At 47.3% G+C, this 21,439-nt stretch overlaps 1 protein-coding gene across 1 annotated transcript in view; it reads left to right on the top strand.

Moving 5' to 3' along the window:
• Positions 1–21,439, top strand: part of LOC122925669 (disintegrin and metalloproteinase domain-containing protein 9-like) — an 87,423-nt gene that overhangs the window by 50,625 nt on the left and 15,359 nt on the right. Inside the window, exon 14 of the mRNA XM_044277016.1 lies at positions 13,608–13,803. Coding sequence (XP_044132951.1) covers positions 13,608–13,803 — 196 coding nt within the window. The remainder of the gene's footprint in view (positions 1–13,607; positions 13,804–21,439) is intronic.

Genomic DNA, 21,439 nt, shown 5'->3' with positions numbered 1-21,439 from the left:
TTGCTCCAGAACTGTTATTTTTTCATAAGTAGTTATTAAAACAGGAATGTGAAGTGAAGCACAGTAAAATTCCATGAGTCCTTTAAAGGGGTTGTAAAGCCTTTACTAAGTCAGCCTATTGTGGCGAGCCTGGGAGAGGAGCGGAGAGGATGGGAGTAGTTGTATTCACAGTGGCAGACTTCACTCCGGTGCTCCCTGGGCCATGCAGTGATAGGAAGGCCCATCCTTAACACCCGGGTGATGTGCGTGTCTCCTGCCTGGTGGTATTTCAGGGTGCCCTTGGTGTTAAGGGCTTGTGGGGTGCAAGACAGGGTCCCGCGATGTGACAGCAAAGCATATGTTGGTGCAGACAATGACGTGGCAGCGTATACAACATACAAGTGATACTTTACTGGATGCGGTGTACACATCCATGCACTTGCAGGGTCAGTACAGTCTTTACAGATGTTTTAGACAATTTCCTCTAAGGTTGTGTATATGGAAGAGTAGACAGTTTTCTAGTCTCTTCTGATTTTCTCCCTTACAAGTCTCTCTATAATCTGCACAATCTCCTCAAATTCGGCCAAGGGGTGCTGTCTTTCTTTCTTGCAGCTTTCTGCACTATCACACTTTTTCAGTGCAACCATGTAGCAACTATATGACAGACTAGGTTTTGTTCCTTTCTCAAAATGTGGCACTACAATGCCCAGCTAGTTCAATAAGTATTTCTGTGTTCCCTACTAAGGGGGCAGACATGTAACAGTATGCCAGGATATCTGAAACTTCTAGTCCCACCAAATAGCAGTGAAGTCCATAGCCCTAACTACAGGCTTTACCTTTTACTGGCTGGTGTTCTTCACCACCTTTAGTCTATTTAAGCTCAGTTTTCCCCAGAGGCTCGCTCACTTGTTTACCAGGGGTGCTATTTCAGAGGCACACAGTGCAAAAATTACAGTACATTAACCCTTTGCAGTGGGCTTCCAAATGTCACGGTAGGTGAGGAAACGGAAGCAAACCAAATACAACAAAAGCAAAACAAAACACCAGGCTAGGCCTCAAAGCTAAGGAACAGGAAAAGGTCACCACCTGACAATACCTGAGCCTTTCCCTGACTGCTGACAACATGAGCAAATCCTTAAAGGGAACCTGTCACCTCTACTATGCTACCCTCACTGAGCGTTTCTAAATGTTCATTGTGTTACCCTAAACATATAAATTACACTTTTAATTTCATTTGCAGGCGAATTCAATAAGTATTATGCATTTTTGTACTTCCCGCTAGAGTTGAGCGCACACCTGGATGTTCGGGTTCGAGAAGTTCGGCCGAACTTCCCGAAAATGTTCGGGTTCAGGATCCGAACCCGATCCGAACTTCGCCCCGAACCCGAACCCCATTGAAGTCAATGGGGACCCGAACTTTTCGGCACTAAAAAGGCTGTAAAACAGCCCAGGAAGGGGCTAGAGGGCTGCAAAAGGCAGCAACATGTAGGTAAATCCCCTGCAAACAAATGTGGATAGGGAAATGAATTAAAATAAAAATTAAATAAATAAAAATTAACCAAAATCAATTGGAGAGAGGTCCCATAGCAGAGAATCTGGCTTCACGTCACCCACCACTGGAACAGTCCATTCTCATATATTTAGGCCCCAGCACCCAGGCAGAGGAGAGAGGTCCTGTAACAGAGAATCTGGCGTCATGTCAGCAGAGAATCAGTCTTCATGTCATAGCAGAGAATCAGGCTTCACGTCAGCCACCAATGCAACAGTCCATTGTCAGATATTTAGGCCCAGCACCCAGGCAGAGGAGAGAGGTCCCGTAACAGAGAATCTGGCTTCATGTCAGCAGAGAATCAGTCTTCATGTCATAGCAGAGAATCAGGCTTCACGTCACCCACCACTGCAACAGTCCATTTTCATAAATTTAGGCCCAGCACCCAGGCAGAGGAGAGAGGTCCCGTAACAGACAATCTGGCTTCATGTCAGCAGAGAATCAGTCTTCATATCATAGCAGAGAATCAGGCTTCACGTCAGCCACCAATGCAACAGTCCATTGTCAGATATTTAGGCCCGGCACCCAGGCAGAGGAGAGAGGTCCCATAACAGACAATCTGGCTTCATGTCAGCAGAGAATCAGTCTTCATATCATAGCAAGAATCAGGCTTCACGTCAGCCACCAATGCAACAGTCCATTTTCATAAATTTAGGCCCAGCACCCAGGCAGAGGAGAGAGGTCCCGTAACAGACAATCTGGCTTCATATCAGCAGAGAATCAGTCCTCATGTCATAGCAGAGAATCAGGCTTCACGTCACCCACCACTGTAACAGTCCATTTTCATAAATTTAGGCCCAGCACCCAGGCAGAGGAGAGAGGTCCCGTAACAGACAATCTGGCTTCATGTCAGCAGAGAATCAGTCTTCATATCATAGCAGAAAATCAGGCTTCACGTCAGCCACCAATGCAACAGTCCATTTTCATAAATTTAGGCCCAGCACCCAGGCAGAGGAGAGAGGTCCCGTAACAGACAATCTGGCTTCATGTCAGCAGAGAATCAGTCTTCATGTCATAGCAGAGAATCAGGCTTCACGTCACCCACCACTGTAACAGTCCATTTTCATAAATTTAGGCCCACACCCAGGCAGAGGAGAGAGGTCCCGTAACAGACAATCAGGCTTCATGTCAGCAGAGAATCAGTCTTCATGTCATAGCAGAGAATCAGGCTTCACGTCACCCACCACTGCAACAGTCCATTTTCATACATTTAGGCCCAGCACCCAGGCAGAGGAGAGAGGTCCCGTAACAGACAATCTGGCTTCATGTCAGCAGAGAATCAGTCTTCATATCATAGCAGAGAATCAGGCTTCACGTCAGCCACCAATGCAACAGTCCATTTTCATAAATTTAGGCCCAGCACCCAGGCAGAGGAGAGAGGTCCCGTAACAGACAATCTGGCTTCATGTCAGCAGAGAATCAGTCTTCATGTCATAGCAGAGAATCAGGCTTCACGTCACCCACCACTGTAACAGTCCATTTTCATAAATTTAGGCCCAGCACCCAGGCAGAGGAGAGAGGTCCCGTAACAGACAATCTGGCTTCATGTCAGCAGAGAATCAGTCTTCATGTCATAGCAGAGAATCAGGCTTCACGTCACCCACCACTGCAACAGTCCATTTTCATAAATTTAGGCCCAGCACCCAGGCAGAGGAGAGAGGTCCCGTAACAGACAATCTGGCTTCATGTCAGCAGAGAATCAGTCTTCATATCATAGCAGAGAATCAGGCTTCACGTCAGCCACCAATGCAACAGTCCATTGTCAGATATTTAGGCCCAGCACCCAGGCAGAGGAGAGAGGTCCCGTAACAGAGAATCTGGCTTCATGTCAGCAGAGAATCAGTCTTCATGTCATAGCAGAGAATCAGGCTTCACGTCACCCACCACTGCAACAGTCCATTTTCATAAATTTAGGCCCAGCACCCAGGCAGAGGAGAGAGGTCCCGTAACAGACAATCTGGCTTCATGTCAGCAGAGAATCAGTCTTCATATCATAGCAGAGAATCAGGCTTCACGTCAGCCACCAATGCAACAGTCCATTGTCAGATATTTAGGCCCGGCACCCAGGCAGAGGAGAGAGGTCCCATAACAGACAATCTGGCTTCATGTCAGCAGAGAATCAGTCTTCATATCATAGCAGAGAATCAGGCTTCACGTCAGCCACCAATGCAACAGTCCATTTTCATAAATTTAGGCCCAGCACCCAGGCAGAGGAGAGAGGTCCCGTAACAGACAATCTGGCTTCATATCAGCAGAGAATCAGTCTTCATGTCATAGCAGAGAATCAGGCTTCACGTCACCCACCACTGTAACAGTCAATTTTCATAAATTTAGGCCCAGCACCCAGGCAGAGGAGAGAGGTCCCGTAACAGACAATCTGGCTTCATGTCAGCAGAGAATCAGTCTTCATATCATAGCAGAAAATCAGGCTTCACGTCAGCCACCAATGCAACAGTCCATTTTCATAAATTTAGGCCCAGCACCCAGGCAGAGGAGAGAGGTCCCGTAACAGACAATCTGGCTTCATGTCAGCAGAGAATCAGTCTTCATGTCATAGCAGAGAATCAGGCTTCACGTCACCCACCACTGCAACAGTCCATTTTCATAAATTTAGGCCCAGCACCCAGGCAGAGGAGAGAGGTCCCGTAACAGACAATCTGGCTTCATGTCAGCAGAGAATCAGTCTTCATATCATAGCAGAGAATCAGGCTTCACGTCAGCCACCAATGCAACAGTCCATTGTCAGATATTTAGGCCCAGCACCCAGGCAGAGGAGAGAGGTCCCATAACAGACAATCTGGCTTCATGTCAGCAGAGAATCAGTCTTTATATCATAGCAGAGAATCAGGCTTCACGTCAGCCACCACTGCAACAGTCCATTTTCATAAATTTAGGCCCAGCACCCAGGCAGAGAAGAGAGGTCCCGTAACAGACAATCTGGCTTCATGTCAGCAGAGAATCAGTCTTCATGTCATAGCAGAGAATCAGGCTTCACGTCACCCACCACTGCAACAGTCCATTTCCATAAATTTAGGCCCAGCACCCAGGCAGAGGAGAGAGGTCCCGTAACAGACAATCTGGCTTTATGTCAGCAGAGAATCAGTCTTCATATCATAGCAGAGAATCAGGCTTCACGTCAGCCACCAATGCAACAGTCCATTGTCAGATATTTAGGCCCAGCACCCAGGCAGAGGAGAGAGGTCCCGTAACAGACAATCTGGCTTCATGTCAGCAGAGAATCAGTCTTCATATCATAGCAGAGAATCAGGCTTCACGTCAGCCACCAATGCAACAGTCCATTTTCATAAATGTAGGCCCAGCACCCAGGCAGAGGAGAGAGGTCCCGTAACAGACAATCTGGCTTCATGTCAGCAGAGAATCAGTCTTCATGTCATAGCAGAGAATCAGGCTTCACGTCACCCACCACTGTAACAGTCCATTTTCATAAACTTAGGCCCAGCACCCAGGCAGAGGAGAGAGGTCCCGTAACAGACAATCTGGCTTCATGTCAGCAGGGAATCAGTCTTCATATCATAGCAGAAAATCAGGCTTCACGTCAGCCACCAATGCAACAGTCCATTTTCATAAATTTAGGCCCAGCACCCAGGCAGAGGAGAGAGGTCCCGTAACAGACAATCTGGCTTCATGTCAGCAGAGAATCAGTCTTCATGTCATAGCAGAGAATCAGGCTTCACGTCACCCACCACTGCAACAGTCCATTTTCATAAATTTAGGCCCAGCACCCAGGCAGAGGAGAGAGGTCCCGTAACAGACAATCTGGCTTTATGTCAGCAGAGAATCAGTCTTCATATCATAGCAGAGAATCAGGCTTCACGTCAGCCACCAATGCAACAGTCCATTGTCAGATATTTAGGCCCAGCACCCAGGCAGAGGAGAGAGGTCCCGTAACAGACAATCTGGCTTCATGTCAGCAGAGAATCAGTCTTCATATCATAGCAGAGAATCAGGCTTCACGTCAGCCACCAATGCAACAGTCCATTTTCATAAATTTAGGCCCAGCACCCAGGCAGAGGAGAGAGGTCCCGTAACAGACAATCTGGCTTCATGTCAGCAGAGAATCAGTCTTCATGTCATAGCAGAGAATCAGGCTTCACGTCACCCACCACTGTAACAGTCCATTTTCATAAATTTAGGCCCAGCACCCAGGCAGAGGAGAGAGGTCCTGTAACAGACAATCTGGCTTCATGTCAGCAGGGAATCAGTCTTCATGTCATAGCAGAGAATCAGGCTTCACGTCACCCACCACTGCAACAGTCCATTTTCATAAATTTAGGCCCAGCACCCAGGCAGAGAGGTCCCGTAACAGACAATCTGGCTTCATGTCAGCAGAGAATCAGTCTTCATATCATAGCAGAGAATCAGGCTTCACGTCAGCCACCAATGCAACAGTCCATTGTCAAATATTTAGGCCCAGCACCCAGGCAGAGGAGAGAGGTCCCGTAACAGACAATCTGGCTTTAATGTCAGCAGAGAATCAGTCTTCATATCATAGCAGAGAATCAGGCTTCACGTCAGCCACCAATGCAACAGTCCATTGTCAGATATTTAGGCCCAGCACCCAGGCAGAGGAGAGAGGTCCCGTAACAGACAATCTGGCTTCATGTCAGCAGAGAATCAGTCTTCATATCATAGCAGAAAATCAGGCTTCACGTCAGCCACCACTGCAACAGTCCATTGTCAGGTATTTAGGCCCAGCACCCAGGCAGAGGAGAGAGGTCCCGTAACAGAGGATCTGGCTTCATGTCAGCAGAGAATTAGTCTGCATGTCATAGCAGAGAATCAGGCTTCACGTCACCCAACACTGGAACAGTCTATTGGCATATATTTAGGCCCCGGCACCCAGACAGAGGAGAGGTTCATTCAACTTTGGGTAGCCTCGCAATATAATGGTAAAATGAAAATGAAAATAGGATTGACTGAGGAAGTGCCCTGGAGTACAATAATATATGGTTAAGGGGAGGTAGTTAATGTCTAATCTGGACAAGGGACGGACAGGTCCTGTGGGATCCATGCCTGGTTCATTTTTATGAACGTCAGCTTGTCCACATTGGCTGTAGACAGGCGGCTGCGTTTGTCTGTAATGACGCCCCCTGCCGTGCTGAATACACGTTCAGACAAAACGCTGGCCGCCGGGCAGGCCAACACCTCCAAGGCATAAAAGGCTAGCTCTGGCCACGTGGACAATTTAGAGACCCATAAGTTGAATGGGGCCGAACCATCAGTCAGTACGTGGAGGGGTGTGCACACGTACTGTTCCACCATGTTAGTGAAATGTTGCCTCCTGCTAACACGTTGCGTATCAGGTGGTGGTGCAGTTAGCTGTGGCGTGTTGACAAAACTTTTCCACATCTCTGCCATGCTAACCCTGCCCTCAGAGGAGCTGGCCGTGACACAGCTGCCTTGGCGACCTCTTGCTCCTCCTCTGCCTTGGCCTTGGGCTTCCACTTGTTCCCCTGTGACATTTGGGAATGCTCTAAGTAGCGCGTCTACCAATGTGCGCTTGTACTCGCGCATCTTCCTATCACGCTCCAGTGCAGGAAGTAAGATGGGCACATTGTCTTTGTAGCGTGGATCCAGCAGGGTGGCAACCTAGTAGTCCGCACACGTTAAAATGTGGGCAACTCTGCTGTCGTTGCGCAGGCACTGCAGCATGTAGTCGCTCATGTGTGCCAGGCTGCCCAGGGGTAAGGACAAGCTGTCCTCTGTGGGAGGCGTATCGTCATCTTCCTGCCTTTCCCCCCAGCCACGCACCAGTGATGGGCCCGAGCTGCGTTGGGTGCCACCCCGCTGTGACCATGCTTCATCCTCATCCTCCTCCACCTCCTCCTCATCCTCGTCCTCCTCGTCCTCCAGTAGTGGGCCCTGGCTGGCCACATTTGTACCTGGCCTCTGCTGTTGCAAAAAACCTCCCTCTGAGTCACTTCAAAGAGACTGGCCTGAAAGTGCTAAAAATGACCCCTCTTCCTCCTCCTACTGGGCCACCTCCTCTTCCATCATCGCCCTAAGTGTTTTCTCAAGGAGACATAGAAGTGGTATTGTAACGCTGATAACGGCGTCATCGCCACTGGCCATGTTGGTGGAGTACTCGAAACAGCGCAACAGGGCACACAGGTCTCGCATGGAGGCCCAGTCATTGGTGGTGAAGTGGTGCTGTTCCGCAGTGCGACTGACCCGTGCGTGCTGCAGCTGAAACTCCACTATGGCCTGCTGCTGCTCGCACAGTCTGTCCAGCATGTGCAAGGTGGAGTTCCACCTGGTGGGCACGTCGCATATGAGGCGGTGAGCGGGAAGGCCGAGGTTACGCTGTAGCGCAGACAGGCGAGCAGCGGCAGGATGTGAACGCCGGAAGCGCGAACAGACGGCCCGCACTTTATGTAGCAGCTCTGACATGTCGGGGTAGTTGTGAATGAACTTCTGCACCACCAAATTCAGCACATGCGCCAGGCAAGGGATGTGCGTCAAAGCGGCTAGTCCCAGAGCTGCAACGAGATTTCGCCCATTATCGCACACCACCAGGCTGGGCTTGAGGCTCACCGGCAGCAACCACTCGTCGGTCTGTTGTTCTATACCCCGCCACAACTCCTGTGCGGTGTGGGGCCTGTGCCCCAAACATGAGTTTCAGAATGGCCTGCTGACGTTTACCCCGGGCTGTGCTGAAGTTGGTGGTGAAGGTGTGTGGCTGGATGAGCAGGTGGAAGAAGAGGAGGAGGAAGCCGAGAAGGAGGAGGTGGCAACAGGAGGCAAAGAATGTTGCCCTGCGATCCTTGGCGGCGGAAGGACGTGCGCCAAACAGCTCTCCGCCTGGGGCCCAGCTGCCACTACATTTACCCAGTGTGCAGTTAGGGAGATATAGCGTCCCTGGCCGTGCTTACTGGTCCACGTATCTGTGGTTAGGTGGACCTTGCTACAGATGGCGTTGCGCAGTGCACACTTGATTTTATCGGATACTTGGTTGTGCAGGGAAGGCACGGCTCTCTTGGAGAAGTAGTGGCGGCTGGGAACAACATACTGTGGGACAGCAAGCGACATGAGCTGTTTGAAGCTGTCTGTGTCCACCAGCCTAAATGACAGCATTTCATAGGCCAGTAGTTTAGAAATGCTGGCATTCAGGGCCAGGGATCGAGGCTGGCTAGGTGGGAATTTACGCTTTCTCTCAAATGTTTGTGAGATGGAGAGCTGAACGCTGCCGTGTGACATGGTTGAGACGCTTGGTGACGGAGGTGGTGGTGGTGTTGGTGGTAGATCCCCTGTTTGCTGGGCGGCAGGTGCCAACGTTCCTCCAGAGGCGGAGGAAGAGGCCGAGGCGGCAGCAGCAGAAGAGGCCGAGGCGGCAGCAGCAGAAGAGGTAGCAGGGGGAGCCTGAGCGACTTCCTTGTTTTTAAGGTGTTTACTCCACTGCAGTTCATGCTTTGCATGCAGGTGCCTGGTCATGCAGGTTGTGCTCAGGTTCAGAACGTTAATGCCTCGCTTCAGGCTCTGATGGCACAGCGTGCAAACCACTCGGGTCTTGTCGTCAGCACATTGTTTGAAGAAGTGCCATGCCAGGGAACTCCTTGAAGCTGCCTTTGGGGTGCTCGGTCCAAGATGGCGGCGGTCAGTAGCAGGCGGATTCTCTTGGCGGCGGGTGTTCTGCTTTTGCCCACTGCTCCCTCTTTTGCTACGCTGTTGGCTCGGTCTCACCACTGCCTCTTCCTCCGAACTGTGAAAGTCAGTGGCACGACCTTCATTCCATGTGGGGTCTAGGACCTCATCGTCCCCTGCATCGTCTTCCACCCAGTCTTGATCCCTGACCTCCTGTTCAGTCTGCACACTGCAGAAAGACGCAGCAGTTGGCACCTGTGTTTCGTCATCATCAGAGACATGCTGAGGTGGTATTCCCATGTCCTCATCATCAGGAAACATAAGTGGTTGTGCGTCAGTGCAGTCTATGTCTTCCACCGCTGGGGAAGGGCTAGGTGGATGCCCTTGGGAAACCCTGCCAGCAGAGTCTTCAAACAGCATAAGAGACTGCTGCATAACTTGAGGCTCAGACAGTTTCCCTGATATGCATGGGGGTGATGTGACAGACTGATGGGGTTGGTTTTCAGGCACCATCTGTGCGCTTTCTGCAGAAGACTGGGTGGGAGATAATGTGAACGTGCTGGATCCACTGTCGGCCACCCAATTGACTAATGCCTGTACCTGCTCAGGCCTTACCATCCTTAGAACGGCATTGGGCCCCACCATATATCGCTGTAAATTCTGGCGGCTACTGGGACATGAGGTAGTTGGTACACTAGGACGTGTGGATGTGGCAGAACGGCCACGTCCTCTCCCAGCACCAGAGGGTCCACTAACACCACCACGACCATGTCCACGTCCGCGTCCCTTACTAGATGTTTTCCTCATTGTTATCGTTCACCACAACAACAAAAATATTATTTGGCCCAATGTATTGTATTCAAATTCAGCTGAATATAAATTTGAGGCCTAGTATTTAGGCGCTGGGTGACAGGTATAGATTTACTGACAGAATTAGACTTGGAAATGCACAGTAGCGTGTGTGTGAAGTTATTCTGAATGACCCTATGTGCACCTTGAATATTATATACCCTTTTAGGGATGTATTTAAAGTAGGCCTGATACAGCAGAAACCACTAAATTAGGAAATTGCTAAATTGGGAATTGTATTTCAACCCAGAACAAAAAATGTGCTTTGACGGACACTAAATAACTTGCCCAGCCAGAACAGTACAGCAGTAACGACAGATTTAGCGGGATATAAATTTGAGGCCTAGTATTTAGGCGCTGGGTGACAGGTATAGATTTACTGACAGAATTAGACTTGGAAATGCACAGTAGCGTGTGTGTGAAGTTATTCTGAATGACCCTATGTGCACCTTGAATATTATATACCCTTTTAGGGATAGATTTCAAATAGCTCTGATACAGCAGAAACCACTAAATTAGGAAATTGCTAAATTGGGAATTGTATTTCAACCAAGAACAAAAAATGTGCTTTGATGGACACTAAATGACTTGCCCAGCCACAACAATACAGCGGTAATGACAGATTAGCGGGATATAAATTTGAGGCCTAGTATTTAGGCGCTGGGTGACAGGTATAGATTTACTGACAGAATTAGACTGGGATATGGCCAAAAAATAACCACACTATTGCTGGTTAAATGCACTTGGTGTGACAGCTTGACCAACCACACTACTGAGGGTTAAATGCACTTGGTGACAGGCGCAGCTTGCCCCTGATGTAGTATATGGCCAAAAAATGAACAGACTATTGCTGGTTAAATGCACTTGGTGTGACAGCTTGACCAACCACACTACTTAGGGTTAAATCTACTTGGTGACGGGCGCAGCTTGCCCCTGATGTAGTATATGGCCAAAAAATAAACAGACTATTGCTGGTTAAATGCACTTGGTGTGACAGCTTCACCCTGATGTAGGCTTTAGCCAAAAAACAACCACACCATTGAGGGTTAAATGCACTTGGTGACAGGCGCAGCTTGCCCCTGATGTAGTATATGGCCAAAAAATAAACAGACTATTGCTGGTTAAATGCACTTGGTGTGACAGCTTCACCCTGATGTAGGCTTTAGCCAAAAAACAACCACACCACTGAGGGTTAAATGCACTTGGTCGCAGCTTGTGCTGGCGCACCACAAGACACAAAATGGCCGCCGATCACCCCAGAAAAAAGTGACTGACAAACGGTCTGGGCAGCCTAAAAACAGTGAGCAATTGAGTATCAGCAGCTCAATGACCCACAGCTGCAGATCGGTCAATAATCAAGTCCTTTGGAGGAGTTAATCTGCCTAATCTCGCCCTACTGTCGCAGCCGCAACCTCTCCCTACGCTAATCAGAGCAGAGTGACGGGCGGCGCTATGTGACTCCAGCTTAAATAGAGGCTGGGTCACATGGTGCTCTGGCCAATCACAGCCATGCCAATAGTAGGCATGGCTGTGATGGCATCTTGGGGAAAGTAGTATGACGCTTGTTGATTGGCTGCTTTGCAGCCTTTCAAAAAGCGCCAACAAAGCGTCAAAAAGCGCCAACAAAGCGACGAACACCGAACCCGAACCCGGACTTTTACGAAAATGTCCGGGTTCGGGTCCGTGTCACGGACACCCCAAAATTCGGCACGAACCCGAACTATACAGTTCAAGTTCGCTCATCCCTACTTCCTGCCTTTTATGCAAATTAACATAAACGAGTCATATCTTACTTGTGTGACCAGAGAAGAGTCATATTTTCAAGCTCTGACTCATCTCAGGTTAATTTACATATGTATCAAATCCATTTTTTGGGCACAATAAAAGCACACAGAGCTATGGGGACTGGATATTGCGGATGTGCTAGCGGCCATCTAGCAACCCATGCCCTCAGCTCTATACCCAAAATCCAGGTAACAGGTTCCATTTAAGGTGGAAGTGCTCATGCAATGGAACCTAAGCCTAGCTGAAATGGTAACAAACCCTAAGCTAGGGAGCTGGAGATCAGACGACTGGTTCCTAGCCCTTGGTGCAGAAACCAGCGTCTTCCTGAGGCCTAGCCAGAACACACAATAAAAGGGAAGGAGTAGGACTTAGCTTAAGACGGATGGGGAGCAGGAGATCCACCAAACACCAGGTGAGAACTCCAGAAGCAAATATAAACCGCAAGGGCTAAAGTGAGAGGCGGGTATAAATAGCACCACTAAATAGCTAATGAGCAGAACCTGTGGGGAGGTGGGATCCTGCCCAAAACAACAACAAAGAGAAACAGAACAATCTGTCAGATAGACTCACGTGTAGCAAGTCTGTCAGATCTTCTCAAGCCTCTCACAGGGCAGGGCGTGACACCAGGACACTGCACTATCCTCAGGATAGGCCATCACATCCAACACCCCACGGCCCACACCACCACCACCATCAGCTGTTTGGGCATACGGTTGATGGAGCTGTGTAGTTTTGGAAACTGAGTTTCTCACAAACAGATGATTGGCAGGGGTGTGGGGTGTTTGATCCCTGCTGACTGCTGGTAGATGCCAATACCCACCCTGCTGGCCCATCCTTACATACCCCCTCCCCCTTCAACCTATGCAACAGCTTTTATTTATTAATTGTAAAACATCAAATCTACGAGTTTTAAAACGGCTCGTACCACTGACCATATGGAGCGGTAAGCCAGCCACTGGACTCCCAGCTGGCAAGTCTGCCATCTGACCTTCTCCATCTATTCAGAACTGTATTTGATACCACCAGCTGTGACTTCCAAGAAACCATAACACAATCGCTGTACTACAAAAGACAGAGAACAGTATGTCAGATCAAGAGAGCAACAGGTGAATAACCGAAACCCCAAATTGCTCTATGCCACACCAAAAATAGTTAGAATTAGGCGGGAGGGTGGGACCAGGATCTTCCATGGACCAAGAGGCCAGAACCAGGAAGCTGGGGGCATATATACCCTGTGGGAGGGTCAACACAGCCTCATCTAAAAGAGGGGAGGGGAGGGGCCAGCTCTGTTTTACTATTAACCCCTTCCTACAGGCCTAGCCTAAGCGCCTGGGAAGGGCCAGCACTTGGGGGTAAAGAAGTGGTGACGGAGGGGCAAAAACCTGGGCCCCCCCAAGCATCACAAGGGCCACCAGCAGTCCCCAACCACCCTCCTTACACAGGTGCTCATCAAATCATCTAGTGATGGCCATGAGAATTGGCTATCACTTAGTAAGGGCTCAACAACCTCTTTAAAAGCAAGGATTACATTTTCTTAAAAGGGCTGTTTCATCTCAGACATTGGTCGCATATCACTAGAATATGCCACCAATGCCATATAGGTGCGAGTCCCACCTCTGGCATCTGCACCTATCCCCAGAACAGGACTCTCAAAGTGAGCCACGCATTCGCAGCCACCATTTGCTCAGTTATTTTCAGAGATAGGTGGGACCCACACCTATCCAACATTGGTGACATATCCTAGCGATGTGCCACCAACGTCTTAGATCAAACAAGCCCTTGAAATTCCAGCAGAATACGAGTGGATAGATAATTTTGTGTATCATATCACCATTTTTTTCAGTTTGTGGCTGCAGGGACTGTATGCAGATTGCCCAGCACAGAGTGTGACCTTGCAGAGTATTGCGATGGTAAATCCAGCACTTGCCCTACAGATGTATATCACCAGGATGGCTCTCCTTGTAATGATGGACAGTCTGTCTGCTACAAGAAAAACTGCTATGATTACAATAAACACTGCCAAAGGTTATTTGGGAAAGGTATGCCAAGTCCATCTATGTGGTTTCTCATAATTACATTATACAGTCTAAATGTAAGACAGTGTGAGTTTAGACAGACTTATACTCTGGGGCGGACTGACCATAGACCCTACAGGGAAATATCCTGGTGGGCCAATATTAGGGGGCGGCCCAAGCCCTCCTCATGGCTGCTGGCCAGGTACATAACAATCTGATGCTCTCAGCATTAATTAATGCCAGGAGCATCAGGGACTTATACATCTGTCTGGCAGAAGAAAGTATTCTGCACTGTGGTATTTGGTTTTGCTGGGGCGGTATTTTGTGCTGTACTATGGTATTCCTGGCCCGGCCTACTTCTGTTTTCCCTGCCTACTTGTGTTTCCCCACCTTCTGTCAATTTGGACTCGACTACAACTTGGGGCCTCTTTTAGTTTTTTTTCCCCTGGGCCACTTTAAGTTCCCAGTCTGCCCCTGATCATACTACACCAGATCTCACAGTGGCTGATGCTATAATATAAATCTGACACACCTATACACTGTACAGTCTAACTTTACATCCCCGCTACCCCTCCTGTGCCAAATGCGAAATTCTCAATACCACCCCTCCATACTAGTCCTACTGTTAAAGACATATGTGGATGGACATTACATATAGCATTATGTAGGTAACATACAGGAGAAGATTACATACCTGTCACGGAAGGTGTACAGAAAACTAGAAGACACAAAATGAAGATCCGACTGACTGGATCCAAAACTAAGGAACCAAAGGGTAAGCCCTGCAACAGACCTGGCTCTCTCCCTAACTGCTCAGCCTATGCAAAAATCTCAATGGTAGATGATCGCATATCCTCGTTCCTCGACTGTATAACACCTGAACACCCTATAATAGTGAGGGGACACGACCACCGGCTCCCTACACTTGATACGGAGGGAGTCAGGGTCACCTGGGATCCAGCAAACAGGAAAACACAAATGAATGAAACAAAACTTATCTGTAGAAGACTCAGTAGTAGCATCCAGCATGCACACACTCCAAGAAGTTGTATAAACCGCAAAGTGATGCAGTATGGGAAGGGATTTAAAGGGATGCAATCAGTGCAACTACATGACAGCTGAGAGAGGCTAACGAGATGAGAAAACAAAAGCAAAACAAAAGGAACCTCAAGCAGGAGGTTCTGAATATAGTCTGACAGAGCTTCTCAGATGTCTGGTGGTGACAATACCTCTTACATCCAGTGATGTCTCCTCTGATGAAGACATTCTCTTTCCTTATCTTGTCCATTTTGAACATCAGGCCGCCATGACACATTTTTTCAGCCGCGTCTTATCACCTCACTTTTCCATCATTCTCCACCTCCTGGTGCCCTAACATTGCTATTCTGCTGCTACCCTCAATACTATACCTGCTATCAGTGGCATGGTGTGGGTTGCCAGTACCCGGGGTAAGCCAAGTATTGCGCCCCTAACCTATGGATACACACCTTTTTATAGAACCACGCCCCACTGCTCTCCGCTGTCCGATGGCGAACAGGTAAACTGTGAAGAGAACACTAATAGGAGCACCGTGATCTCTTCAAACAGCTGACTGGTGGTGGTGCTAAGAGTGAGACCCCGCCGATCTGATAATCCTGTTAAGGGGACCCCACTCAGTGGTGATTAAGGCCACCAGTCAGTGACTTACAGGTGACATCTCCTCTGACTGGAGTCGCATTTTTTTTTTCCCTCAGTGCTACACAATTGAACACACAGAACACATGTAATTAGTAATAATACCTCCTTTTTTGCCCCCGCTCAGTAATCATTCCCATTGAGACCCCTGTACCACTCAGGAGTAACTTCCATTTAGTTCCCAGTAGATATAATGTCCCTAGTAGTGCCCTATGCACACGTAATGGCCCCAGTAGTGCCATCTGTATATATAGTGCCTCCCAGTAGTGCCGTCTTTACATAATGCCATCTGTATACACTCACCTAAAGAATTATTAGGAACACCTGTTCTATTTCTCATTAATGCGATTATCTAGTCAACCAATCACATGGCAGTTGCTTCAATGCATGTAGGGTTGTGGTCCTGGTCAAGACAATCTCCTGAACTCCAAACTGAATGTCAGAATGGGAAAGAAAGGTGGGCTACAACAGCAGAAGACCCCACCGGGTACCACTTATCTCCACTACAAATAGGAAAAAGAGGCTACAATTTGCACGAGCTCACCAAAATTGGACTGTTGTAGACTGGAAAAATGTTGCCTGGTCTGATGAGTCTCGATTTCTGTTGAGACATTCAAATGGTAGAGTCCAAATTTGGCGTAAACAGAATGAGAACATGTATCCATCATGCCTTGTTACCACTGTGCAGGCTGGTGGGGGTGGTGTAATGGTGTGGGGGATGTTTTCTGGGCACACTTTAGGCCCCTTAGTGCCAATTGGCCATCGTTTAAATGCCACGGGCTACCTGAGCATTGTTTCTGACCATGTCCATCCCTTCATGACCACCATGTACCCATCCTCTGATGGCTACTTCCAGCAGGATAATGCACCATGTCACAAAACTCAAATAATTTCAAATTGGTTTCTTGAACATGACAATGAGTTCACTGTACTAAAATGGCCCCCACAGTCACCAGATCTCAACCCAATAGAGCATCTTTGGGATGTGGTGGAACGGGAGCTTCGTGCCCTGGATGTGCATCCCTCAAATCTCCATCAACTGCAAGATGCTATCCTATCAATATGGGCCAACGTTTCTAAAGAATGCTATCAGCACCTTGTTGAATCAATGCCACGTAGAATTAAGGCAGTTCTGAAGGCAAAAGTTGGTCCAAACACCGTATTAGTATGGTGTTCCTAATAATTCTTTAGGTGAGTGTATATAATCCCACTGAGTAGTGCCCTCTTTACATATAGTGACCCCAGTAGTGGCATCTTTACACATAATGCCCCCCTAGTAGGGACTCCTTTACATATAATTCCCCCCGTAGTGGCCTCTGTACATGTAATGCCCTCCGCAGTGTCCTCTTTACATATAATGCTCTCAGTATTGGCCTCTTTACATATAATGCCCCCTCCCGTAGTTCCCTTTTTACAGATTCCCCGCATAGTGCCCTCTTTACATATAATGCGCCCTGTAGTGGCCTATTTACATATGCCCCCTGTAGTGCCCTTTTTATATATAATGCCCCTAGTGGTGGCCTCTTTACATATGACTCCTATGCCCCCTGTAGTGCCCAGTTTATATATAATATTCCTAGTAGTGGCCTCTTTACAGATAATGCCCCCTGTAGAGTCCTCTTTACATATAATGCGCCCCATAGTGCCCTCTTTACATATGCCCCCTGTAGTGCCCTCTTTATATATAATGCCGCTAGTGGTGGCCTCTTTACATATGCCCCCTGTAGTGCCTTCTTTATATAAAATGCCCCTAGTGGTGGCCTCTTTACATATGCCCCAGGTAGTGACCTCTATATATATAATGCTCCTTGTAGTGTCCTCTTTATTTATTATGTCCCTAGTAGTGGCCTCATTGCATATAATGCTCCCCACTAGTGGATGGGGACCATTTACTGTATGTATAGGCTATGTATAGGAGTTTTAACCCCAAAACGCGTTGTCTGTTGGACTTAAATGATACGCTGTATCAAATAAATAAAGACGGATGTTCCTTAATTGGAAAGCGTGGAGTCTTGTTTGGGAAGCGCACCATTCTTGGACCCTTTTTTCTTCAGTTTTTCTTTGTGTTAAGAATAGAACTCGTATCTTTTTTGCGGGGCCACGGGACGGACATACAGAGGCGGACAGCATACGGTGTACTGTCCACATTTTTTAAATGAGTCCGCAATAAACGTTGTTGTGGGGCGGACCAAAATACGATTGTGTGCATGGTGCCTAAAGCACGACACGGCCATTCCTGCCCTAACGGCAGTTGTGGCTATGCCAGTCTCTGCCATTAGAAATAGCACAGGAAGATGGTGTCTGTTTGCCAGGAGAGCTTTCCTGGGAAGAACAACATAGTTGGACTACTGTCCCCCTGCAGTGAGGATAGAGAAGTAGTGAGTATTAGGAAACATGATTAGGGATGAGCGAACTCGAACTGTATAGTTCGGGTTCGTACCGAATTTTGGGGTGTCCGTGACACGGACCCGAACCCGGACATTTTCGTAAAAGTCCGGGTTCGGGTTCGGTGTTCGTCGCTTTCTTCGCGCTTTTGTGACGCTTTCTTGGCGCTTTTTGAAAGGCTGCAAAGCAGCCAATCAACAAGCGTCATACTACTTGCCCCAAGAGGCCATCACAGCCATGCCTACTATTGGCATGGCTGTGATTGGCCAGAGCACCATGTGACCCAGCCTATATTTAAGCTGGAGTCACATAGCGCCGCCCGTCACTCTGCTCTGATTAGCGTAGGGAGAGGTTGCGGCTGCGACAGTAGGGCGAGATTAGGCAGATTAACTCCTCCAAAGGACTTGATTAACTGATCGATCTGCAGCTGTGGATCATTGAGCTGCTGATCCTCAATTGCTCACTGTTTTTAGGCTGCACAGACCGTTTGTCAGTCTCATTTTTCTGGGGTGATCGGCGGCCATTTTGTGTCTTGTGGTGCGCCAGCACAAGCTGCGACCAAGTGCATTTAACCCTCAATGGTGTGGTTGTTTTTTGGCTAAAGCCTACATCAGGGTGAAGCTGTGACACCAAGTGCATTTAACCAGCAATAGTCTGTTCATTTTTTGGCCATATACAAAATCAGGGGCAAGCTGCGCCTGTCACCAAGTGCATTTAACCCTCAATGGTGTGGTTGTTTTTTGGCTAAAGCCTACATCAGGGTGAAGCTGTCACACCAAGTGCATTTAACCAGCAATAGTCTGTTCATTTTTTGGCCATATACAAAATCAGGGGCAAGCTGCGCCTGTCACCAAGTGCATTTAACCCTCAATGGTGTGGTTGTTTTTTGGCTAAAGCCTACATCAGGGTGAAGCTGTCACACCAAGTGCATTTAACCAGCAATAGTCTGTTCATTTTTTGGCCATATACAAAATCAGGGGCAAGCTGCGCCTGTCACCAAGTGCATTTAACCCTCAATGGTGTGGTTGTTTTTTGGCTAAAGCCTACATCAGGGTGAAGCTGTCACACCAAGTGCATTTAACCAGCAATAGTCTGTTCATTTTTTGGCCATATCCCAGTCTAATTCTGTCACTAAATCCATACCGGTCACCCAGCGCCTAAATACTAGGCCTCAAATTTATATCCAGCTAAATCTGTCCCTAGTGCTGTAGCTGGGCGAGTTATTTAGTGTCCGTTCAAGCACATTTCTTGTTCTGGGTTGAAATACAATTCCCAATTTAGCAATTTCATAATTTAGTGGTTCCTGCTATATCAGAGCTCTTTGAAATCTATCCCAAAAAGGGTATATAATATTGAAGGTGCACATAGGGTCATTCAGAGTAACTTCACACACACCCGCTACTGTGTATTTCCAAGTCTAATTCTGTCACTAAATCCATACCGGTGACCCAGCGCCTAAATACTAGGCCTCAAATTTAATTCCCTCTAAATCTCTCGTTACCCACCGCTGTACTGTTGTTGCTGGGCAAGATATTTAGTGTCCGTCAAAGCACATTTTTTGTTCTGGGTTGAAGTACAATTCCCAATTTAGCAATTTCATAATTTAGTGGTTTCTGCTATATCAGAGCTATTTGAAATCTATCCCAAAAAGGGTATATAATATTGAAGGTGCACATAGGGTCATTCAGAATAACTTCACACACACCCGCTACTGTGTATTTCCAAGTCTAATTCTGTCACTAAACCCATACCTGTCACCCAGCGCCTAAATACTAGGCCTCAAATTTAAATCCCTCTAAATCTCTCGTTACCGTTGTCCTGTTGTAGCTGGGAAAGTTATTTAGTGCCCGTCAAAGCACATTTTTTGTTCTGGGTTGAAGTACAATTCCCAATTTAGCAATTTCATAATTTAGTGGTTCCTGCTATATCAGAGCTATTTGAAATCTATCCCAAAAAGGGTATATAATATTGAAGGTGCACATAGGGTCATTCAGAATAACTTCACACACACCCGCTACTGTGTATTTCCAAGTCTAATTCTGTCACTAAATCCATACCGGTGACCCAGCGCCTAAATACTAGGCCTCAAATTTAATTCCCTCTAAATCTCTCGTTACCCACCGGTGTACTGTTGTTGCTGGGCAAGATATTTAGTGTCCGTCAAAGCACATTTTTTGTTCTGGGTTGAAGTACAATTCCCAATTTAGCAATTTCATAATTTAGTGGTTTCTGCTATATCAGAGCTATTTGAAATCTATCCCTAAAAGGGTATATAATATTGAAGGTGCACATAGGGTCATTCAGAATAACTTCACACACACCCGCTACTGTGTATTTCCAAGTCTAATTCTGTCACTAAACCCATACCTGTCACCCAGCGCCTAAATACTAGGCCTCAAATTTAAATCCCTCTAAATCTCTCGTTACCGTTGTCCTGTTGTAGCTGGGAAAGTTATTTAGTGCCCGTCAAAGCACATTTTTTGTTCTGGGTTGAAGTACAATTCCCAATTTAGCAATTTCATAATTTAGTGGTTCCTGCTATATCAGAGCTATTTGAAATCTATCCCAAAAAGGGTATATAATATTGAAGGTGCACATTGGGTCATTCAGAATAACTTCACACACACGCTTCTGTGCATTTCCAAGTCTAATTCTGTCACTAAATCCATACCGGTGACCCAGCGCCTAAATACTAGGCCTCAAATTTAATTCCCTCTAAATCTCTCGTTACCCACCGCTGTACTGTTGTTGCTGGGCAAGATATTTAGTGTCCGTCAAAGCACATTTTTTGTTCTGGGTTGAAGTACAATTCCCAATTTAGCAATTTCATAATTTAGTGGTTTCTGCTATATCAGAGCTATTTGAAATCTATCCCTAAAAGGGTATATAATATTGAAGGTGCACATAGGGTCATTCAGAATAACTTCACACACACCCGCTACTGTGTATTTCCAAGTCTAATTCTGTCACTAAATCCATACCGGTGACCCAGCGCCTAAATACTAGGCCTCAAATTTAATTCCCTCTAAATCTCTCGTTACCCACCGTTGTACTGTTGTTGCTGGGCAAGATATTTAGTGTCCGTCAAAGCACATTTTTTGTTCTGGGTTGAAGTACAATTCCCAATTTAGCAATTTCATAATTTAGTGGTTTCTGCTATATCAGAGCTATTTGAAATCTATCCCTAAAAGGGTATATAATATTCAAGGTGCACATTGGGTCATTCAGAATAACTTCACACACACACGCTTCTGTGCATTTCCAAGTCTAATTCTGTCACTAAATCCATACCGGTCACCCAGCGCCTAAATACTAGGCCTCAAATTTATATCCCGCTGAATTTGAATACAATACATTGGGCCAAATAATATATTTGTTGTTGTGGTGAACCATAACAATGAGAAAAACATCTAGTAAGGGACGCGGACGTGGACATGGTCGTGGTGGTGTTAGTGGACCCTCTGGTGCTGGGAGAGGACGTGGCCGTTCTGCCACATCCACACGTCCTAGTGTACCAACTACTTCAGGTCCCAGTAGCCGCCAGAATTTACAGCGATATATGGTGGGGCCCAATGCCGTTCTAAGGATGGTAAGGCCTGAG

The sequence above is a fragment of the Bufo gargarizans genome, chromosome 2 (assembly GCF_014858855.1).
Source record: "Bufo gargarizans isolate SCDJY-AF-19 chromosome 2, ASM1485885v1, whole genome shotgun sequence".
Lineage (NCBI taxonomy): Eukaryota > Metazoa > Chordata > Amphibia > Anura > Bufonidae > Bufo > Bufo gargarizans.
This window is presented reverse-complemented; position numbering and strand designations above follow the sequence as displayed.